The sequence below is a fragment of the Tursiops truncatus genome, chromosome 17 (assembly GCF_011762595.2).
Source record: "Tursiops truncatus isolate mTurTru1 chromosome 17, mTurTru1.mat.Y, whole genome shotgun sequence".
In the NCBI taxonomy this organism is placed as follows: Eukaryota; Metazoa; Chordata; class Mammalia; order Artiodactyla; family Delphinidae; genus Tursiops; species Tursiops truncatus.
Genome location: NC_047050.1, coordinates 57085259 through 57103669, shown reverse-complemented (window position 1 = coordinate 57103669; position 18411 = coordinate 57085259). Strand labels below are relative to the sequence as shown.

General features: G+C 39.7%; 1 protein-coding gene across 1 annotated transcript in view; it reads left to right on the top strand.

Annotated features, from left to right (window-relative positions):
• Positions 1–15927: 15927 nt before the first annotated feature.
• LOC117308731 (uncharacterized) overlaps positions 15928–18411 on the top strand; it is a 35152-nt gene continuing 32668 nt past the window's right edge. The window contains exons 1-2 of the mRNA XM_073794253.1: positions 15928–16061; positions 16139–16263. Of these exons, the coding sequence (XP_073650354.1) occupies positions 15928–16061; positions 16139–16263 (259 nt within the window). The remainder of the gene's footprint in view (positions 16062–16138; positions 16264–18411) is intronic.

The following is an 18411-nucleotide window of genomic DNA, read 5'->3' as shown; positions in this document are numbered from 1 at the left end:
GAGACACAGCCACCCCCTGCCTCTGCAGGAGACCCTCCAACACTAGCAGATAGTTCTGGTTCAGTCTCCTATGGGGTGAATGCTCCTTCCCCTGGGTTCCGAAGCACGCACTACTTTGTGTGTGCCCTCCAAGATGTTTCCCCAGTCCTGTCAAAGTCCTGCAATCGAATCCCACTAGCCTTCAAAGTCTGATTCTCTAGGAATTCCTCCTCCCATTGCCAGACCCCCAGGTTAGGAAGCCTGACGTGAGGCTCAGAACCTTCACTCCAGTGGGTGGACTTCTGTGGTATAAGTGTTCTCCAGTTTGTGAGTCACCCATCCAGCAGTTATGGGATTTGATTTTATTGTGATTGTGCCCCTCCTACCGTCTCATTGTGGCTTCTCCTTTGTCTTTGGAGGTGGGATATCTTTTCTGGTGAGTTCCAGTGTCTTCCTGTCAATGATTGTTCAGCAGTTAGCTGTTAGATTCTGGTGCTCTCGCAAGGAGTGAGGGCTCGTCCTTCTACTCCCCCAAAAGGAGAAATTTTTGTTAGAAGATAGCAGAATTAGTATTTGAAAGTAGAGGAAGTACAAGAAAAAATAAGGGAAATGCTGACTATTCTTCTATTACTTCATTTATAAAGGGAAAAGGAGGAAGAAAAAGTGTCATTACTGTAAAGTGAGGGTAACTTAAAAATAAAATGGTAAATATAATAACTAAATAAGTTACCAATAACATTTCCCTGGCAAAATTCTCCCCAGGTAAAATCGTATTCTGAAGCCTAGGTTTCACGTATGTTATTTGAACAAGGTTTTAGTACACACACCCACAAACATAGACACACACACCCCAAACAAGAATACACATACCTCACTAACACATTTTGTGTAGTTGGTTGGTTAAATAAACTCTTCATTTTAGAATAATTAGAGATGTACAAAAAAGCTGCAAAGATAATAAGGACTTCCTGTGTACCACTCACTTAGTTTCCCCTAATATTAACATCTTCCATTATCATGATAACATTTGTCAAAACCAAGAAAACAACACTGGTACATTGCTATTAACTAAACTTCAGACTTACTTGATTTCAGTGGTTTTCCACTAACGTTCTTTTTCTGTTCTAGGATACCACATTGCATCTAGACATCATATCAGCTTAGACAGCCCTTGGCTCTGACAGTTTCTCAGTCTTTCCTTGTTTTTGCATGATTTTGACAGTTTGGGGAAGTACTGGTCAGATATTTTGTGCAATGCTTCTTAATTTGGGGTTGGCTGGTGCTTTTTCGTAATTCAACTTGGAGTTACAAGATTTGGGGAGTAATACCACAGAGGTCAAGTGCCCTTATCATCATAAGAGAGAGTACATGGTATCAACATGGTTTATCATTGGGGATGTTCACCTTGATTACTTGGTTAGGGAGTGTTTGCCAGTTTCCTCCACTGTAGAATTATATATATATATATATATATATATATATATATATATATATATATTTATATATATATCTTTTTTTTTTCCCCCCTTTCCATACACTATTCTTTGGAAGCCAAACTCAAGGGGAATGGTAGATATTAGGTTCCACCTCCTTACAGGGGCAACAAGTGTTTCCAAAACCTAGATTTTAGGAACAAACATGAAAGGGCAAATAAAAACAAATCCAAAATCTTTTACTTAGTGTTTTATAACACCCAAACTACTATATAGTATATCTTATGACAGAACCCAACAGAATAAAAACTTAAATACCATGGTTTCAACCTCAGGAATTGGAAATTAGTTTTCGATCCTTGCTAGTATCCAATTGAATGACAGGGTAGATGGCACAGTCCTGAGATGGTAAATATATGGGCATGCACTCCTCATCCTCATGGCAGACATCACTAATCAATCAAGTAATCTTTTCTAATTTTATCCAGTATAGCTTTGGAGTTCTTTCATTATCAGTTGTGCTGGCAATAGATCTGTAAATAGAAGCCTAACATCATTTCTTATTTTGTTTCTAGCACTAAAGAACACTGTCAAAAAATTTACCATTGTGCTTCAGCAAACATTTTAGCATTACCCAATGGTCTTTCTTGAGGAGCTGTAATTGCGCAGCACATTCAGAGTTACCAGAATATCTCTATTCATCCCCTCCTCCACGTTTAATTCAGCAAAAATATGCTATAATTTTCAGAAATCAACAAATGTGATCCTGCTTATTATCTATTTTTTATGCATTCAAAATTATTTTTTGAATGGTTCTGAAGAACCAGGGGCAGGACAGGAATAAAGACGCAGACATAGAGAATGTACTTGAGGACACGGGGAGGGGGAAGGGTAAGTTGCGACGAAGTGAGAGAGTGGCATGGACGTATATACACTACCAAATGTAAAATAGATAGCTAGTGGGAAGCAGCCGCACAGCACAGGGAGATCAGCTCGGTGCTTTGTGACCACCTAGAGGGGTGGGATAGGGAGGGTGGGAGGGAGACGCAAGAGTCAGGAGATATGGGGATATATGTATATGTATAGCTGATTCACTTTGTTATAAAGCAGAAACTAACACAACATTGTAAAACAATTATACTCCAATAAAGATGTTAAAAAAAAAGAGTGTATTCTCCGGTTGGGGGTGCATTGTTCTACTACATATATATCTTAGATCTTAATTATGCTTGCTAATTTTTTAATTATGTAATTAAATCCCTTCTATATTCTTGCTGACTTTTTATATTCTTGGTCTATCGAATATAGAAAGATTTGTTAAACTATCACTGTATGATATTGCATTTATCTATTTTTTCTGCTAACTTTTGCTTAAACATTCTGAGGCGGTGTCAAAATTTGCATGAAAATTTAAAATTATTTCTGTCATACGAAATGTACCTTTTGTCATTATGACACGACACTCTATCTCTAGTAAAGCTTTATGCCTTAGGGGGAAAAAATATTTTTTTGAATATCTACTTCATTCAGTGACTTGTGTTAGGTTCTGTAGGGGCCATAGTTTCATAGAATAGCATTACTGCCCTCAAGGAGTTTATATGTTATATATGGAGACTTTGCATAAATCGGGGCACAGAGTGAAAAGTCTGTATGAATGGGAGAAAGTATTACAGGCATTAGGAAGATGGGGATCACTTTTCTCCGCGATAATCTAGAAGAAGCTACAGAGAAGGAAAGTATAGTTCCTAACGCAAGCCTGAGTTAATCCAGTCGTTCTACAAATATTTATCAACTTCCAAGCATATACCAGTGGCTTCATTAGAGGCTGGGGATTATAGTACTATAACAATAACAACTACAAATAATATGAATGATTACTTTTAATTCCAGCTTTCTTTGTGCTGGATGAACAAAATTACAGACATGGTCTTTGACAAGTGTTCTGAAAGAAGCATGCATAAGATGCTAAGGAAACACAGAGGAACATCGTCTAAAAAGGACTTCATGGATTAGAAAGGCAAAAATTCTAGCACATTTCCTAGAGCAGTGACTCTTCAGCCAAGTTTTAGAAGATGAATGGGAGGTAACTATATGTATGGGGCCAAAGCACTGCTCCCAAAGAGAGAAGAACTGGGAGCAAGGCCCTAAAGCAAGAGAATTCGTGTTGCATACTGCAAGAGGCTGGATGTGGTGAGAGGGAACGGCGCTACCCATGCAAGATGGGCCTGGAAGACAGGGCAGTATGTGGAAGGAAGAATGAAGACTTGAGCTTCATAGCATTTAACCATGTCAGCTGACTGTGTAGTACAGTGTAACAACATTCAAAGTGAAGCTTACACTAAACTCCTCTGCATTACGATATTGCCTCCAGATTGCCCCTTCAATCTGTTGCCCATCAAGATCACCCTTTATCACATGTACATAGATGAGTTTGTCAGAGGAAGAGTGAGCAGAGCAGGGACCTGGTTGGGTAAGATGTGGGACCAGGAAATCCCACTGGTGAGGCATGTCATCCTGGGGTATAAGTCTGAAAACATGGACCTCTATCCCAACTAGTAAAGTACCAAATGCAGATATCTCAGTTGAAGAGTGAAGAGAAAGAGATCATCCACCAAAAAATAAAAAATTAAAAATAAGTAAATAAAAGTATTAGATCAGACTTCACCTAGCTCACAGGCAATAGATATTTTCTTTTTGGCAGATGGTGATTAGGTGCCTGGATCAGATGCTAATTAAACAGCTGATGGAAATTCATGCTGGAATTCAAGACTTGAAAGAGGAGTACAGAGACTTCAAGGGTGTGGAGTTCAACTTCCCTAAGTCCAGTCTAGAAAATGTTTATTAAAATCATCTGTTCTTAACAGATCCATCTCCTCATATTAAAAAGCCTTTCAGAAAAATACTCTATAGAAGAAGTTCTATTCCATGACATGAATAGAAATTGGATTCTCAGACTTAGGCAATACTTATCCTATTTCTCACCCTAAAAATGAATTTTTCTCCTATGTCAATGTCAGTGGGGTATAATACTGTGTCCTTTACTTAGAGATGTGTTTTAATATATAAAGACTAAACAGTGATAATACAGACCTGTAAAAGACTGCGTGACATATCGCTTTATTTATGTTCTCTCCTTAGAAAATGAAAGGTGGTAAGAGGAATATCAAGTAAAACACTTTGATTTTTCTCAGGTCTACATTTTTTCTTTATCATAACCAGTTTTTTGAAAATAGAAAATACTCATTTGGAAAGACCATCCTTATAAGTTGTAGTAAAAATACACTTTATACCATCTATTTATTTATGAACCCCCCTGTGTGCCTGCCCTGCCCTTCCCCTAGGCTTGCACTTATTTGCTGATAGCCAAGAAGGTGGTCATTGTTTGTCATGCAGATTTCTTGGCTGGGGTATTGCCAGATGAGCTAGTAATTGTGTTTGTTTTTAGGTCTATCTTCTGACTTCGTTATTGATTCCTCCTGCAGATCATCAATGGAAATTAAGTGTTTTGATCAGGGTCTTAATTTGAATTTTAGTTAAGTTTTCCATCCAGCTTCCAAAATCTCCAATAGGTAGGATTGCCCTTTCTATCTACTCGTCTGCTGATCACTATGGGATTTAAGCATATCCTGCTCTGTCTTCGCCTGACTCCCTGTGCAGGAGTCTTTGGAGGCTCTTAGTGGACATCTGTGTAGACCTGTTTACCCTGTTCTCTCTCCACCCACACATCAGACTGTGGGTCAATGGACACAATCCTTATATCTCCAGCGCCCTAGGCCAATGCCAATTAGGTGGTAAATAAATAGTTAAATAAATAAATGAGTGGATGGATGAATGGATGACTAAACCATAAAAAAAAGCTAAGATGAAACTATTTATTAGATATTTCTCTGTTTACAGACAAATCTTCCCTCACTTGAAAACTACTGGGTGATAGTCAAGACTTCTAAAGTTATGTGGTGGGTGGGATATTTCCTAGTAATGACACCTCTGATGAATCCCATCCTCTCCATTAGCACAGCAAAGTAGAAAGTTGCTGACTCTATAGAGCGTAAAATTCACCTCAGTTGGCTTTAGAAGCACATCCTTTCTTTTATTTTATAAAACCTTAGTCAGCACATATTCCAAAGAATTTGAATTTTACAGGGTGAAATGTAAAGCTGTGTTTCTTAACAATCTTATACTGAGACACACACACACACACACACACACACACACACACACACACACACACACAAACTCACCGTCTCTTAAATGTATTTAGAATTCAGGGAAAAAAAAGGGACTTCCCTGGTGGTCCAGTGGTAAAGAATTCGCCTTCCAATGCAGGGGACAGGGTTCGATCCCCAGTCAGGGAACTAAGATCCCACTGACCATGGGGTAACTAGGCCCACGTGCCACATCTATTGAGCTTACGTGCCACGACTAGAGAGAAGCCCGCCTAACTCAGTGAAAGATCCTGGGTGCCACAACTAAGACCTGATGCAGCCAAAAAAATTGAGAATAAATAAATAGAATTCAGAAAAACGAGAGCATTTCTTACTTCTCAAATAGTCAGAGAATTAAAAATTGTTGTAATTCCAGAGTAGGTGAGGATATTGGGAAACTGGCATTTCCATATATTGTTAGCAAGAGTATATTCTGATGCTCCATTTTTAAAGGACAATTTGCCAATAGTATCAAAACTATAAAAGCACATACTCTGTAATTTAAGAACCCCATATCCAGGAATGTAGTTTTTATAATTACCTGTACAATAATATGTACAGGAAAATTTATTACAGCATTATTTCACATAGCAAATAAAACTCCTGTAAGTAACCTTATTGTTTATTATTAGGAGAAAAGTTCTATAAACTATGGTTTGTCCCTGCAGCTGTTAAAAATAATGAGAATGATCTTTATGTACTGCTATAGAGAGATATATCAAGTGGGAAACATTGTCACAAAATAATACATACATTATGATCCCCTTTGGTTTAAAAAAAAAAGTTGTGTGTGTAAGTGTGTGTATGTGTGTGTGTGTGTGTGTGATTGTGTGTGCTGAGAGAAATTCTAGAAAGATACACAAGAAATAATTGACAGTGTCTACCTCAGGAAATAAAACAGGCAGAAGTAAAGGCAACTTTTTCTTCAAAGTTTACCTTTCTACATTTTGAACTTTTTAATGTATATGTGTTATTTCTATAATTTAAAAACAAGTTAGTAAATTTTGGAGATTAATCCTTTGTCAGTTGCTTCATTTGCAAATATTTTCTCCCATTCTGAGAGTTGTCTTTTCATCTTGTTTATGGTTTCCTTTGCTGTGCAAAAGCTTTTAAGTTTCATTAGGTCCCACTTGTTTGTTTTTATTTCCATTTCTCTATGAGGTGGGTCAAAAAGGATCTTGCTGTGATTTATGTCATAGAGTGTTCTGCCTATGTTTTCCTCTAAGAGTTTGATAGTGTCTGGCCTTACATTTAGGTCTTTAATCCATTTTGAGTTTATTTTTGTGTATGGTGTTAGGGAGTGTTCTAATTTCATTGTTTTACATGTAGCTGTCCAGTTTTCCCAGCACCATTTATTGAAGAGGCTGTCTTTTCTCCACTGTATATTCTTGCCTCCTTTATCAAAGATAAGGTGACCATATGTGCATGGGTTTATCTCTGGGCTTTCTATCCTGTTCCATTGATCTATACTTCTGTTTTTGTGCCAGTACCATACTATCTTGATTACTGTAGCTTTGTAGTATAGTCTGAAGTCAGGGAGCCTGATTCCTCCAGCTCCATTTTTCTTTCTCAAGACTGCTTTTGCTATTCGGGGTCTTTTGCATTTCCATACAAATTGTGAAATTTTTTGTTCTAGTTCTGTGAAAAATGCCATTGGTAGTTTGATAGGGATTGCATTGAATCTGTAGATTGCTTTGGGTAGTAGAGTCATTTTCACAATGTTGATTCTTCCAATCCAAGAACATGGTATATCTCTCCATCTATTTGAATCATCTTTAATTTGTTTCTTCAGTGTCTTATAATTTTCTGTATACAGGTCTTTTGTCTCCTTAGGTAGGTTTATTCCTAGATAGTTTATTCTTTTTGTTGCAGTGGTAAATGGGAGTGTTTTCTTAATTTCACTTTCAGATTTTTCATCATTAGTGTATAGGAATGCTAGAGATTTCTGTGCATTAATTTTGTATCCTGCTACTTTACCAAATTCATTGATTAGCTCTAGTAGTTTTCTGGTAGCATCTTTAGGATTCTCTATGTATAGTATCATGTCATCTGCAAACAGTGACAGCTTTACTTCTTCTTTTCCTATTTGGATTCCTTTTTCTTCTCTGATTGCTGTGGTAAGACTTCCAAAACTATGTTGAATAATGGTGGTGAGAGTGGGCAACCTTGTCTTTTTTCTCATCTTAGTGGAAATGGTTTCAGTTTTTCACCATTGAGGATGATGTTGGCTGTGGGTTTGTCATATATGACCTTTATTTTGTTGAGAAAAGTTCCCTCTATGCCAAATTTACAAGCAGCTCACATAGCTCAATATCAAAGAAAACAAACAGCCCAATCCAAAAATGGGCAGAAGACCTAAATAGACATTTCTCCAAAGAAGATATACAGATTACCAACAGACACATGGAAGAATGCTCAACATCATTAATCATTAGAGAAATGCAAATCAAAACTACAATGAGGTATCATCTCACACCAGTCAGAATGGCCATCATCAAAAAATCTACAAACAATAATGCTGGAGAGGGTGTGGAGAAAAGGGAACCCTCTTGCACTGTTGGTGGGGATGTAAATCAATACAGCCACTATGGAGAACAGTATGGAGGGTCCTTAAAAAACTAAAAATAGAACTACCATACGACCCAGCAATCCCACTACTGGGCATATACCCTGAGAAAACCATAATTCAAAAAGAGTCATGTACCACAATGTTCATTGCAGCACTATTTACAATAGCCAGGACATGGAAGCAACCTAAGTGTCCATCGACAGATGAATGGATAAAGAAGATGTGGCACATATATACAATGGAATATTACTCAGCCATAAAAAGAAACAAAATTGAGTCATTTGTACTGAGGAGGATGGACCTAGAGTCTGTCATACAGAGTGAAGTAAGTCAGAAAGAGAAAAACAAATACCGTATGCTAACACATATATATATCAAATCTAAGAAAAAAAATTAAAAAGGTCATGAAGAACCTAGGGGCAAGACAGGAATAAAGACACAGACCTACTAGAGATGGATTTGAGGATATGGTGGGGGGGAAGGGTAAGCTGTGACAAAGTGAGAGAGTGGCATGGACATATATACACTACCAAATGTAAAATAGATAGCTAGTGGGAAGCAGCCACATAGCACAGGGAGATCAACTCGGTGCTTTTTGACCACCTAGAGGGGTGGGATAGGGAGGGTGGGAGGGAGACGCAAGAAGGAGGGGATATGGGGATATATGTATATGTATAACTGATTCACTTTGTTATAAAGCAGAAACTAACAAACCATTGTAAAGCAATTATACTCCAATAAAGATGTTAAAAAAATGACAAGTTAGTAAGAATAGACTTGTGTCTAGAATAATACATGCAAATAATTTTATAATTTTGGGGTAGAGAGGCCTTCCAGTGGAACACACAAACCATAAATGAAAAGATAAGCATATTTGATCACCTACATTTATTTTTAAATTTTAATACCAAGAAGGAAAAATTAAAAAGTATTGTCCAAGTCTGGGTGAAGAGTTTTTAGAGATGACACTAAGAGTAAGATTCACAAAAGAAAAAAATGATAAATTGGTTTATATCAAGATTAAAAACTTCCTCTGTAAAAGACCCAATGAAGATGAAAAGATTAGCAGTAGACTTGGAGAAAACATTTGCAAATTACATATAGGACAAAGATTGTATGTAGAACATATAAACAGCCCTCCAAGCTCAACAGGTTTTTTTTTTTAAGAAGAAAGCAAATAATCCAATTAGAAAATGGGCAAAGATATGAACATACATTTCTCTGAAGAACATACACATGAAAATAAATGCATGGAAGATGTTCAACATCACTAGCCACAAGGGAAATGCAAATTAGAACTGCAGTGAGATATCACTACATACCTATCAGAATGGCTAAAATAAAAAATAGTGACAATACCCAAATTGGTGAGGGCATGATGAAACTGAATTACTGTATTACTGGTAGGAATGGAAAATGAGACTGCCACTATGTATGCCTCCATATTGTTTTCCATAGTGGCTACACCAATTTACATTCCCACCAAAAGCGTAGGAGGGTCCCTTTTTCTCCACATCTTCACCCACAGTTCCTATTTCTGGTCTTTTCGATGATAGCCATTCTGACATGTGTGAGGTGTTATATCATTGTGGTTTTGATTTTCATTTCTCTGATGGTTAGCAGTATGCCATCTTTTCATGTGCCTGTTGGCTATCTGTGTATCTTCTTGGAAAACTGTCTCTTCAGGTCTTCTGCCCGTTTTTTAATCAAGTTGTTTATTTTTTTGATATTGAGTTGTATAGCTAATTATATATTTCGAATATTAACCCATTATTGCAAATATTTTCTCTCATTCAGTAGGCTGCCGTTTCATTTTGTTGATGGTGTCCTTTGCAGTGCAAACGGTTTTAAGTTTAATTAAGCCGCATTTGTTTATTTTTGCTTTTGTTTCCTTTGCCTTGGGAGACAGATCCAAAAAAATACTGCTACAATTTATGTCAAAGAGTTTTCTGCCTGTGTTATTGTTTCTGGTCTTACGTTTAGGCCTTTAATAACCATTTTGAGTTTCTTTTTGTATTCAGTTTGAGAAAATGTTCAAATTTCACTCTTTTACATATAACTGTCCAGTTTTCCCAGCACCACTTATAGAGAAGAATATCTTTTCTCCATTGTGTATTCTTGCCTCCTTTGTCATAGGTTAATTGACCATAAGTGTGTGAGTTTATTTCTGTTCCATTGACCTGTGTGTCTGTTTTTTGCCAGTGCCATACTGATTTGATTACTATAGCTTTGTAGTATAGTCTGAAGTCGGGACATGATACCTCCAGCTTTGTTTTCTTTCTCAAGATTGCTTTGGCTATTCAGGGTCTTTTGTGGTTCCATATAAATTTTAGAGTTGTTTGTTCTATTTATGTGAAAAAGTCATAGGTATTTTGATAAGGATTGCATTTAATCTGTAGATTGCTTTGGGTAGTATGGACATTTTAACAATATTAATTCTTCCAATCCATGAACATGAGATATCTTTCCATTTCTTTGTATCATCTTCAGTTTCCTTCATGAGTGTTTTATTGTTTTCAGAGTATAGGACTTTCACCTCCTTGGTTAATTTTATTCCTAGATATTTTATTCTTTTTGATGTGATATTAAATGGGATTTATTACTTGCTTCTCTTTATGATAGTTCATTATTAGTGCATAGAAAAGCAACAGATTTCTGCACATTAATCCTGTATCCTGCAACTCTACTGAATTCATATATTAGTTTTGACAGTTTTTTGGTGGAGAGTTTAGGGGGCTTTCTTGATATAGTATCACATCAGCTGCAAATAGTGACAGTTTTACTTGTTCCCTTCCAACTTGGATGGCTTTCATTTCTTTTTCTTATCTGATTGCTGTGTCTAGGACTTCCAATACTGTGTTAAATAGAAGTGGCAAGAGTGGGCATTCTTGTCTTTTTCCTGATTTTAGAGAAAAATCTTTCAGCTTTTCACCATTGAGTATGATGTAAGCTGTGGGTTTGTCATAAATGGCCTTTATTATGTTGAGATATGTTCCCTCTATACCCCCTTTGATGAGAGTTTTTATCATGAATGGATGTTGATTTTGTCGTTTGTGTGCCTCCCGTTTGCCCCCTTAGCACTCTGAATTTCCCCCCACTACAGCATTGATCACATTATACTAGAGTATCTTATTGACTTATCTGCCCCTCCTCCCATCCAGGGCATAAACACCGTGAGAACTAGAACCCCATCTTTCATGTTCATTGCAAGATGTTCATTTCAAAGTTGATGCTCAACACATTCCTAGAATAGTGCCTGACACCCAGGAGGCACAACAATAAAGCTGAATAAAAAAGGGAAGAAAAAAAGGGAAGGAGGAAGTGTGGGGAGAGGGGGCAGAGAGAGGGAGAAAGAGAGAAACAAAGAATGTTTGGACTGTTAGATTCACGCTGCTAATTGAACTTAAGGCAAAATTATGAGGTACAAAGTATTTAAATTTAGTATTTTTTTTCTTTTTCCATTCCCTTCCGTTGTTTAATTATTCACTCTAGACAGTCTAAAGCAGGGGTCCCCAACCTCCAGGCCGCAGACCGGTACGGGTCCACGGCCTGTTAGGAACTGGGCCGCACAGCAGGAGGTGAGTGACAGGGGAGCAAGCGAAGCTTCATCTGCCACTCCCCACCGCTCCGCATCGCTGGCATTACTGCCTGAACCATCACCCCACCCCCACCCCCATCCGTGGAAAAATTGTCTTCCACGAAATCAGTCCCTGGTGCCAAAAATGTTGGGGACCACTGCTCTAAAGGTCAGTGTTTTCATATCACAACCTAAAATAATTCATACTAAAGAAGTGATGACAGCATTGTTTCAAAGGGTGATTCCAAAAGCATTAGTTGGAGACAATAATGCTTAACCCAAAGAGTCTTAAAGATCGTTTTGAGTTCAGTCCCTCACTTTATAAATGAGAAAATTGAAGCCCAGAGACTCACCAGATATCACACAGCAAGTTCAGCTCAGAGCTGACACCCACAGCTGGGTTTTCTGACTTCCTAAACTGCACTTCCTCCTGGAGGAAACACCAGCCACTTAGGGAGAGTGATGTTTTGGGGAAGCAGGATGAGGGTGATATTCCCAAAGTCAGGCAGGCAAGATTTCTTGCTGCCCCTCAAATTTCAACAGCCATAAGCATCACCTACCCCAGAGGGTTACTGTGGGTTTAGTGAGCTATTGCCTATGACAGCACCTGGTATATTGTAAACTGTAAAGCACTGGGTAAGCTGTAGGGCTGGGGGTAAACAGTAGACCATCGAGTCATAGTAGACTGAGAGGACATTGGTCGTGCTCTCAGTAACCTGACAGTCTCACCTAGGAATCTTGAGAAATTTCTTTGCTTGACAATTCCTAACTGAATCCTGTAGAAGTTTAGAGAGACAAGCATCCTTCATACCAATTCAGAAGCAATTTTTTGTACAGCCTTGATTTTAGGCTGTTTTTTGACAGTTCCCTAAACGTCCCTGATACAAAAATTTAAAAGCTGATGAACACGTCATTGTATTTTACTGCCAGTTCACTCCTGAAACACTTTAGGAAATTATTTCATCCCGATTTCTTTCAGTTGCTGAAAAATAAAATGGCTTCTGTGACAGAATCAGATACGTAGCAGGTTCCATAGGCATTTGGATATCCTTGATGGAGTGTGTTAAAAGATAAACCAAGGTATATTAAAAGTGTTAAGTTTGTTTGAGCAAAAATCGATTCAAAGCAGGCAGCATCCAACCTTGCAGATAGAAAAGGGTTCTGAGGTGGTGTACAAAATGGAAGACTTTTATAGCCAGAAGGAAGTAGGCACAAGGAAGCTATACTAGGCCCAAAAAAAGTGGGTGGGTTATTGCACTGTCACTTTCTTTTAGGGGATGGCAGGGGTCTATCAGGCAGATTACCTGACGAGTGCTGATCACGTGATTACTGGTTGACTGGTTTAAAATTCCATTTCTGGGAGAGCCAAAACTGTAATCAAGTTAAATCTCAGTTTGGTGGTGTGGGGCTTAGCATAAGTGACTCCATTTTGGACGTGTTGTCTTTCTCTTAACAAGTGTGATCATGTGGAAATGTTTTTTTGTTTGGGGTTTTTTTTTTTTTTGCGGTACGCGGGTCTCTCACTGTTGTGGCCTCTCCCATTGCGGAGCACAGGCTCCGGACGCGCAGGCTCAGCAGCCATGGCTCACGGGCCCAGCCGCTCCGCGGCACGTGGGATCTTCCCGGACCGGGGCACGAACCCGCGTCCCCTGCATCAGCAGGCGGACTCTCAATCACTGCGCCACCAGGGAAGCCCTGGAAATGTTTTTAATACTCAGAACCTTTACTGCAGAATTCCAGAGTCTCCACAGGGTTCAACAGGGGCTTTCTCTCAGATACATTTCCCTCCAATATGCTTTGATTGGTCTCCTATTGCGTTAGATGGGTCCTAAGTGACAAAATGATCTTTCTGGAGTCCTTTGCCTATCGTTTCTAATATCCACAGTTACAATCAGACAATGCATCATCCTGAACCTTCATCCCAGGAGGTTGTCGGGGTTCAAGCGTGTGAGTTAGTGATGCTTCGTTGGGTGCATGGAACTAAATACTTAAATAAAAGTGGCTTAAACAATTGAGTTTTATTACTGTTGTTCCTTAGAGAACAAGACTAGCCATAGGTAGGCAGTCTCAGGGTTGGCTCACGAGCTCAGTGTTGCCATCAGCGACATTACTTCTCTTCACCTCTCTGTCTTCCCATCCTCAAAGTGTCCGTGTATCTCCTACCTTGGTCACAGGGTGTCTGCAGCAGGTGCAAGCTTTACCACCTCACGTGACAGTGTTCCTAAGCAAGAAAGAAGAGAGCTTACCTCCTCTTTCTCCTTTTGTAGGAAAAGAAAATGTTTCTCAGAAAAACCCCAGCAAACTTCCCTTATGTCTTAGTGGACAAAACTGGATTCTATGGCCATTCTGAGCTCCCAGAAGGGCTGAGAAAAGTGAAGCTGTCATTCTCAATCTCTCCTGGAATTGGGTGCTTCCAGCAGACAAGAAGGATGAGCAAAATGTTTGTTAGGGGGGCTGTCAGAATATTAAACACTACTTGAGAGCATTCTAAACACTTAACATACATTAATCCATTAGATCCTCACGGCAAGTCCCTGGGGTGGGTAGGTGTGATTATTATAATATTACTTTACACAGAAGCAAACTGAACTTCAGCGATAATAACATAGTGAGGCAGTGAAGGAGCCAGGATTCCAACGCCATCGCCAGACTCCGGAGGCTGCACTGCTAACGACACATTACACTGCTCGCAGCCTGCAGCGACCGCCTCGGCAGGCGATCGGCCAGGCTGCTTCCAAAAGTCTAACACATGAAAGGTCTGAGCCATGCTTATCTCCTTGTGAAGTGCAAATGTGACATTTTCCCCTGGCTGCAGTCACGGTGTGGGTAAGAAGAGCAGAGAGGCATCCAGGAGTGACAAGAATTGCTTTTCATCATCATCAAGGCTGCATCAACAGCCAGGGCCATGGTCGGGGCCAGGGCTGGGACCAGGAGAGTACAACTCACGGCCAAGGGCCAGGGATAAACAGTCAGCGGCCCCCTGCGCCATCACAGGTGTCAGGACATCTGGGCAAGTCAGAGGTGAGTGATGGAGAGTCCAGTTACAAGCAGGCAGGATTGGCGGAGAATAGAGTTTCCAAGTTAGAGGAATGTTTTAGAGGCCGCTCCACTCTCTCTCTCATTTTCAAATGAGTGAAATGAGGCCCAAATAGAGTGGAATAACATGTTCCAGATCACCCAACTTGTCTATGGAGAATGTGAGGCACAAAATGAGGGCTTTTTTCCAGGTGAAACAGAAAGAACCTGGGGTCAGGTCCTCAAGGAAGCCTTCTTTGTCTGACCCTTGTAGAAAGCATCCCTAGTGCTTCATATAGGCTTCTGTTAACACTTTCTGTTATAATATCAAATTTATTCACTTATGTCTGGGTCTCCCTGATTACCTTGGGAGCGTCTCAAAAGCCCGACTACACTCAGCTCTGGACAAGAATCTTGACAGCTCCACTTGCATGGCCCCTCTGATGATCATTTCCTCCTTGATAAAATGGAAAAAGCAATAGTTCCAACCTCACAGTGTTGCTGGGATGATCGAGTTTTAAACGCACATGGCACTGTGTGCCAGGCAGATTCAGCGGTTGGTAAGTACCAGTTATTGGCCATTTCATATCTCCCTAGTGCCTCCTCTCAAGTTGAGTAAATCAGTTTATCAACCAGCGGAAGAGTCAACATCACAACAGAGAGCAGGTAGCAGAATGTTAGAGAGACATAAAGACGTGATGAAGGAAGAAGCAGGCACAGGAAAGGTCTGAGTCCAAAAGGGTAGTGAGATCACATAGAACTGAAGATGTAAAAGAAACACAGAAAGTAGAAGAGCCTTCACCATGAACTCTGTCTCCCAAACCTGCTTCGAGGTTCTTCAGCTTGGGCTCCTCAAGATTTCAATAAGACGGGTACCATTTTGACTAGCTTCTTTAGACAGATCTAAAGAGATTGAAGCAATTTGCTTTAGGTTATAAGGCTGGCAAGTGGCCAAGCCAGAACTAAATACGAAGGCCAGATGACCTCAAAACCATGTTCTACGTGCATACGAATCATCATGGGATTAAATAAGCTAATACACGTGGCATTCTTGGCCCAACACGGGGCACAGGAGAGGTGGCTCATGTCATTGCTGGTTTATCATTACATTCCAAGGGCCCCCCCCTTCACTGGTCCCAGAAGAGAAGGATGGCGGCACTGTGGTTCCTAAGGAAGAAGTGGAGCCTCGTAAGCCCCAGCATTTATTGGAGGCAGGACCCAGAAGCGCTGATGGTGCGTGGCCCCCTTGGTCCAGGTGAAACAAGAGGCTGCCAGACCCAGAGGTAGGCAGAGTGGCAGAGGTTCGACCCGAAACCTCCCCATATTTCTAATCCGTCCATAACCCTCATTAATAATACAGCCAAAGAGGCAGAAGAGGCAGCGGCAGTGATGGCAGCAGCAAAAATGCAAGCGAGGAAGCAGCTGGCACCGGAGGGCCTCGTGCCAGACTCACGGCCGGGAGGGACTCCGGCAGTGATGACAGTGGTAAATAAACAGGATTGATGGCTGGAGTGGGGCCCCGTACCCTGCCTGGGAAGGGACCAGGGGAGATGGGATTCTTGTGCATCCAATCCCACTGGTGTAGGCCCAGCCATCACGGGTTTACCCACATCAGACTGTGATCCGTCCCCCGGCTGGGCGCTCCAGAATCACCTGTTACAGCAGCAGTAGTTTCGCAAGCCAAACAAGACGTGGATTCATCCAGGCCACCTGTAAAGGGATGTGAAGCCTAACAACCTATGCAAAGCTCCTAATTGTCATAATTAATTTGGCGCCTCTTCAGTGGTAGATGCTAACCAAGTACCGTAGAGTGAAAGCCCATTCCCTGATAACGTGGTTAGCCCCCCCATAATTAAAGCTGTGAGGAATCGTCATTTGAAAAACCTAAGTGCCATATTTTCCTCGCTAAACTGTTTTTGTCATTTTCTCTTCTTTGGTCCTCTCTATCCACTACTGAGGTGAACATTTTACTTTCTTCGACTTATCCAGTTACTGCTTTCCTGTTGCATAATTTAGGTTATAATTATTTTCTCATTTTCCCCTCCAGCTGGCAGTAGTTTGGTCCCTTCCACCTCGTAGTTCTTTAAAATGTCACACTGTTGCTCTAGCTTATTTAAACACTCTGGAAAGTGAAGAAGTGTAGCCATTGGAAGTGCATCCCCACATCCCTTAGAAGGGAGTCCCTGTTGTCTTTCCGTGTGCAGCAGACAGGACCAGGATCCAGCAAGCTAAAAAAAACAGCTGATTGCAGTAGCAAAAAAAAAAAAAAAAAAAAAACACAGTCTGGCTTCTACTTAAAAAAAAAAAGATGAGGGATATGGTATGAGAGCAGAATTCACTTTATGAGGGGAAACAAAGCAAAAAACATTTAATAGCAATAGTGTCCCAAGTATCAAGTTCTCACTGTATCTCTCTATCGACAGCTGATATCACAGGCTACCTCCACCGATGAGGGCTTCCAAACAAAGACTTTCTTATTCTGTTTCTCCATTTGTCACTCCTAAAAGATACAGTGATCCAAAGTTTATCGCTGAAAGATAGGACAAAAAACTGGTGACAAAAACTTTACGATAAATGGTGGACTTTTTTCTGTCTGAAAAAAGGGAAAAATAATGCATCCATTTTCAGAAGTTCTCTTTTTGTTTCTTTCTTTTGATTCCCAAGAGAGCACATTTTTAGTAGAATTGAATTATTCACATGAATGCTAACCAATGTCAGCCACTCTGTATTCTGTAAGGAATTGAGCTTATAAAATGAATCATCCTGAGTATTTGCTAAACACAAAATCACAAGAATTTGTAAATAATAAATTGTAAAATGTACTTTAGAATGACTGCTCCAACATTTGAGTAGACTCTTTTTCGAAGAACAGATCACAGGAATTCCACTGCCTCTTTCCTCAGAATTTCTATAACTTTGAGGAAGACACTTATAGGAAATCTCTTTTACAAGTATAAGTTAAGAAACCAGTCTGTATGTTTATAAGCCAAGGGCTTATATGCAGAACTTCTCAAGAAATCCAGGGGTTAGATATCAGGATATCGCTGACAGCTCACTGACAATGTCCTGTAAGTTGAACATAGTAGTAATACCTCAGTTGTACAGAGGGAAGAAATTAAGTACCAAAGAGCTGAAATAATTCACTTAGAGTGATCAAAAAAAGTTAAGGACAAACTAAACTTGTTCAGATAATCCTCAAACCCTCACACACATAAAACAACTTGTATTTAAGAGAAAGACCATGTCCATTCTGTTCTCCTTTGTCTTCCAGAACGAATTTTTATTGTTAAATATGCAAATGACTTACATTTTATAAATTAATATTTATTTTTACAGACAATGACCATTATGAATATCGCTGAGACCTGCAACTATTTTTTTATGAACTTTATTTTTTACATTAAGAAGGAACCACTATTAAGGTAGAGGTAGATATTCTAATTCAACATGAACCATTTTAACTCCTAAAAGCTTAACAAAGGAATTGTGTTAGTTGGGAACCATTTGTGTACAAGTCATAAAACTCCAACTCAATTGACTTAGGCAAAAGGAGATGGTATTAGGAGGCTATTGGAGGATTTTCATGTACCCAAATGACAGCAAGGGCTGGGGATTTAAGAAGTTGCACCTGAG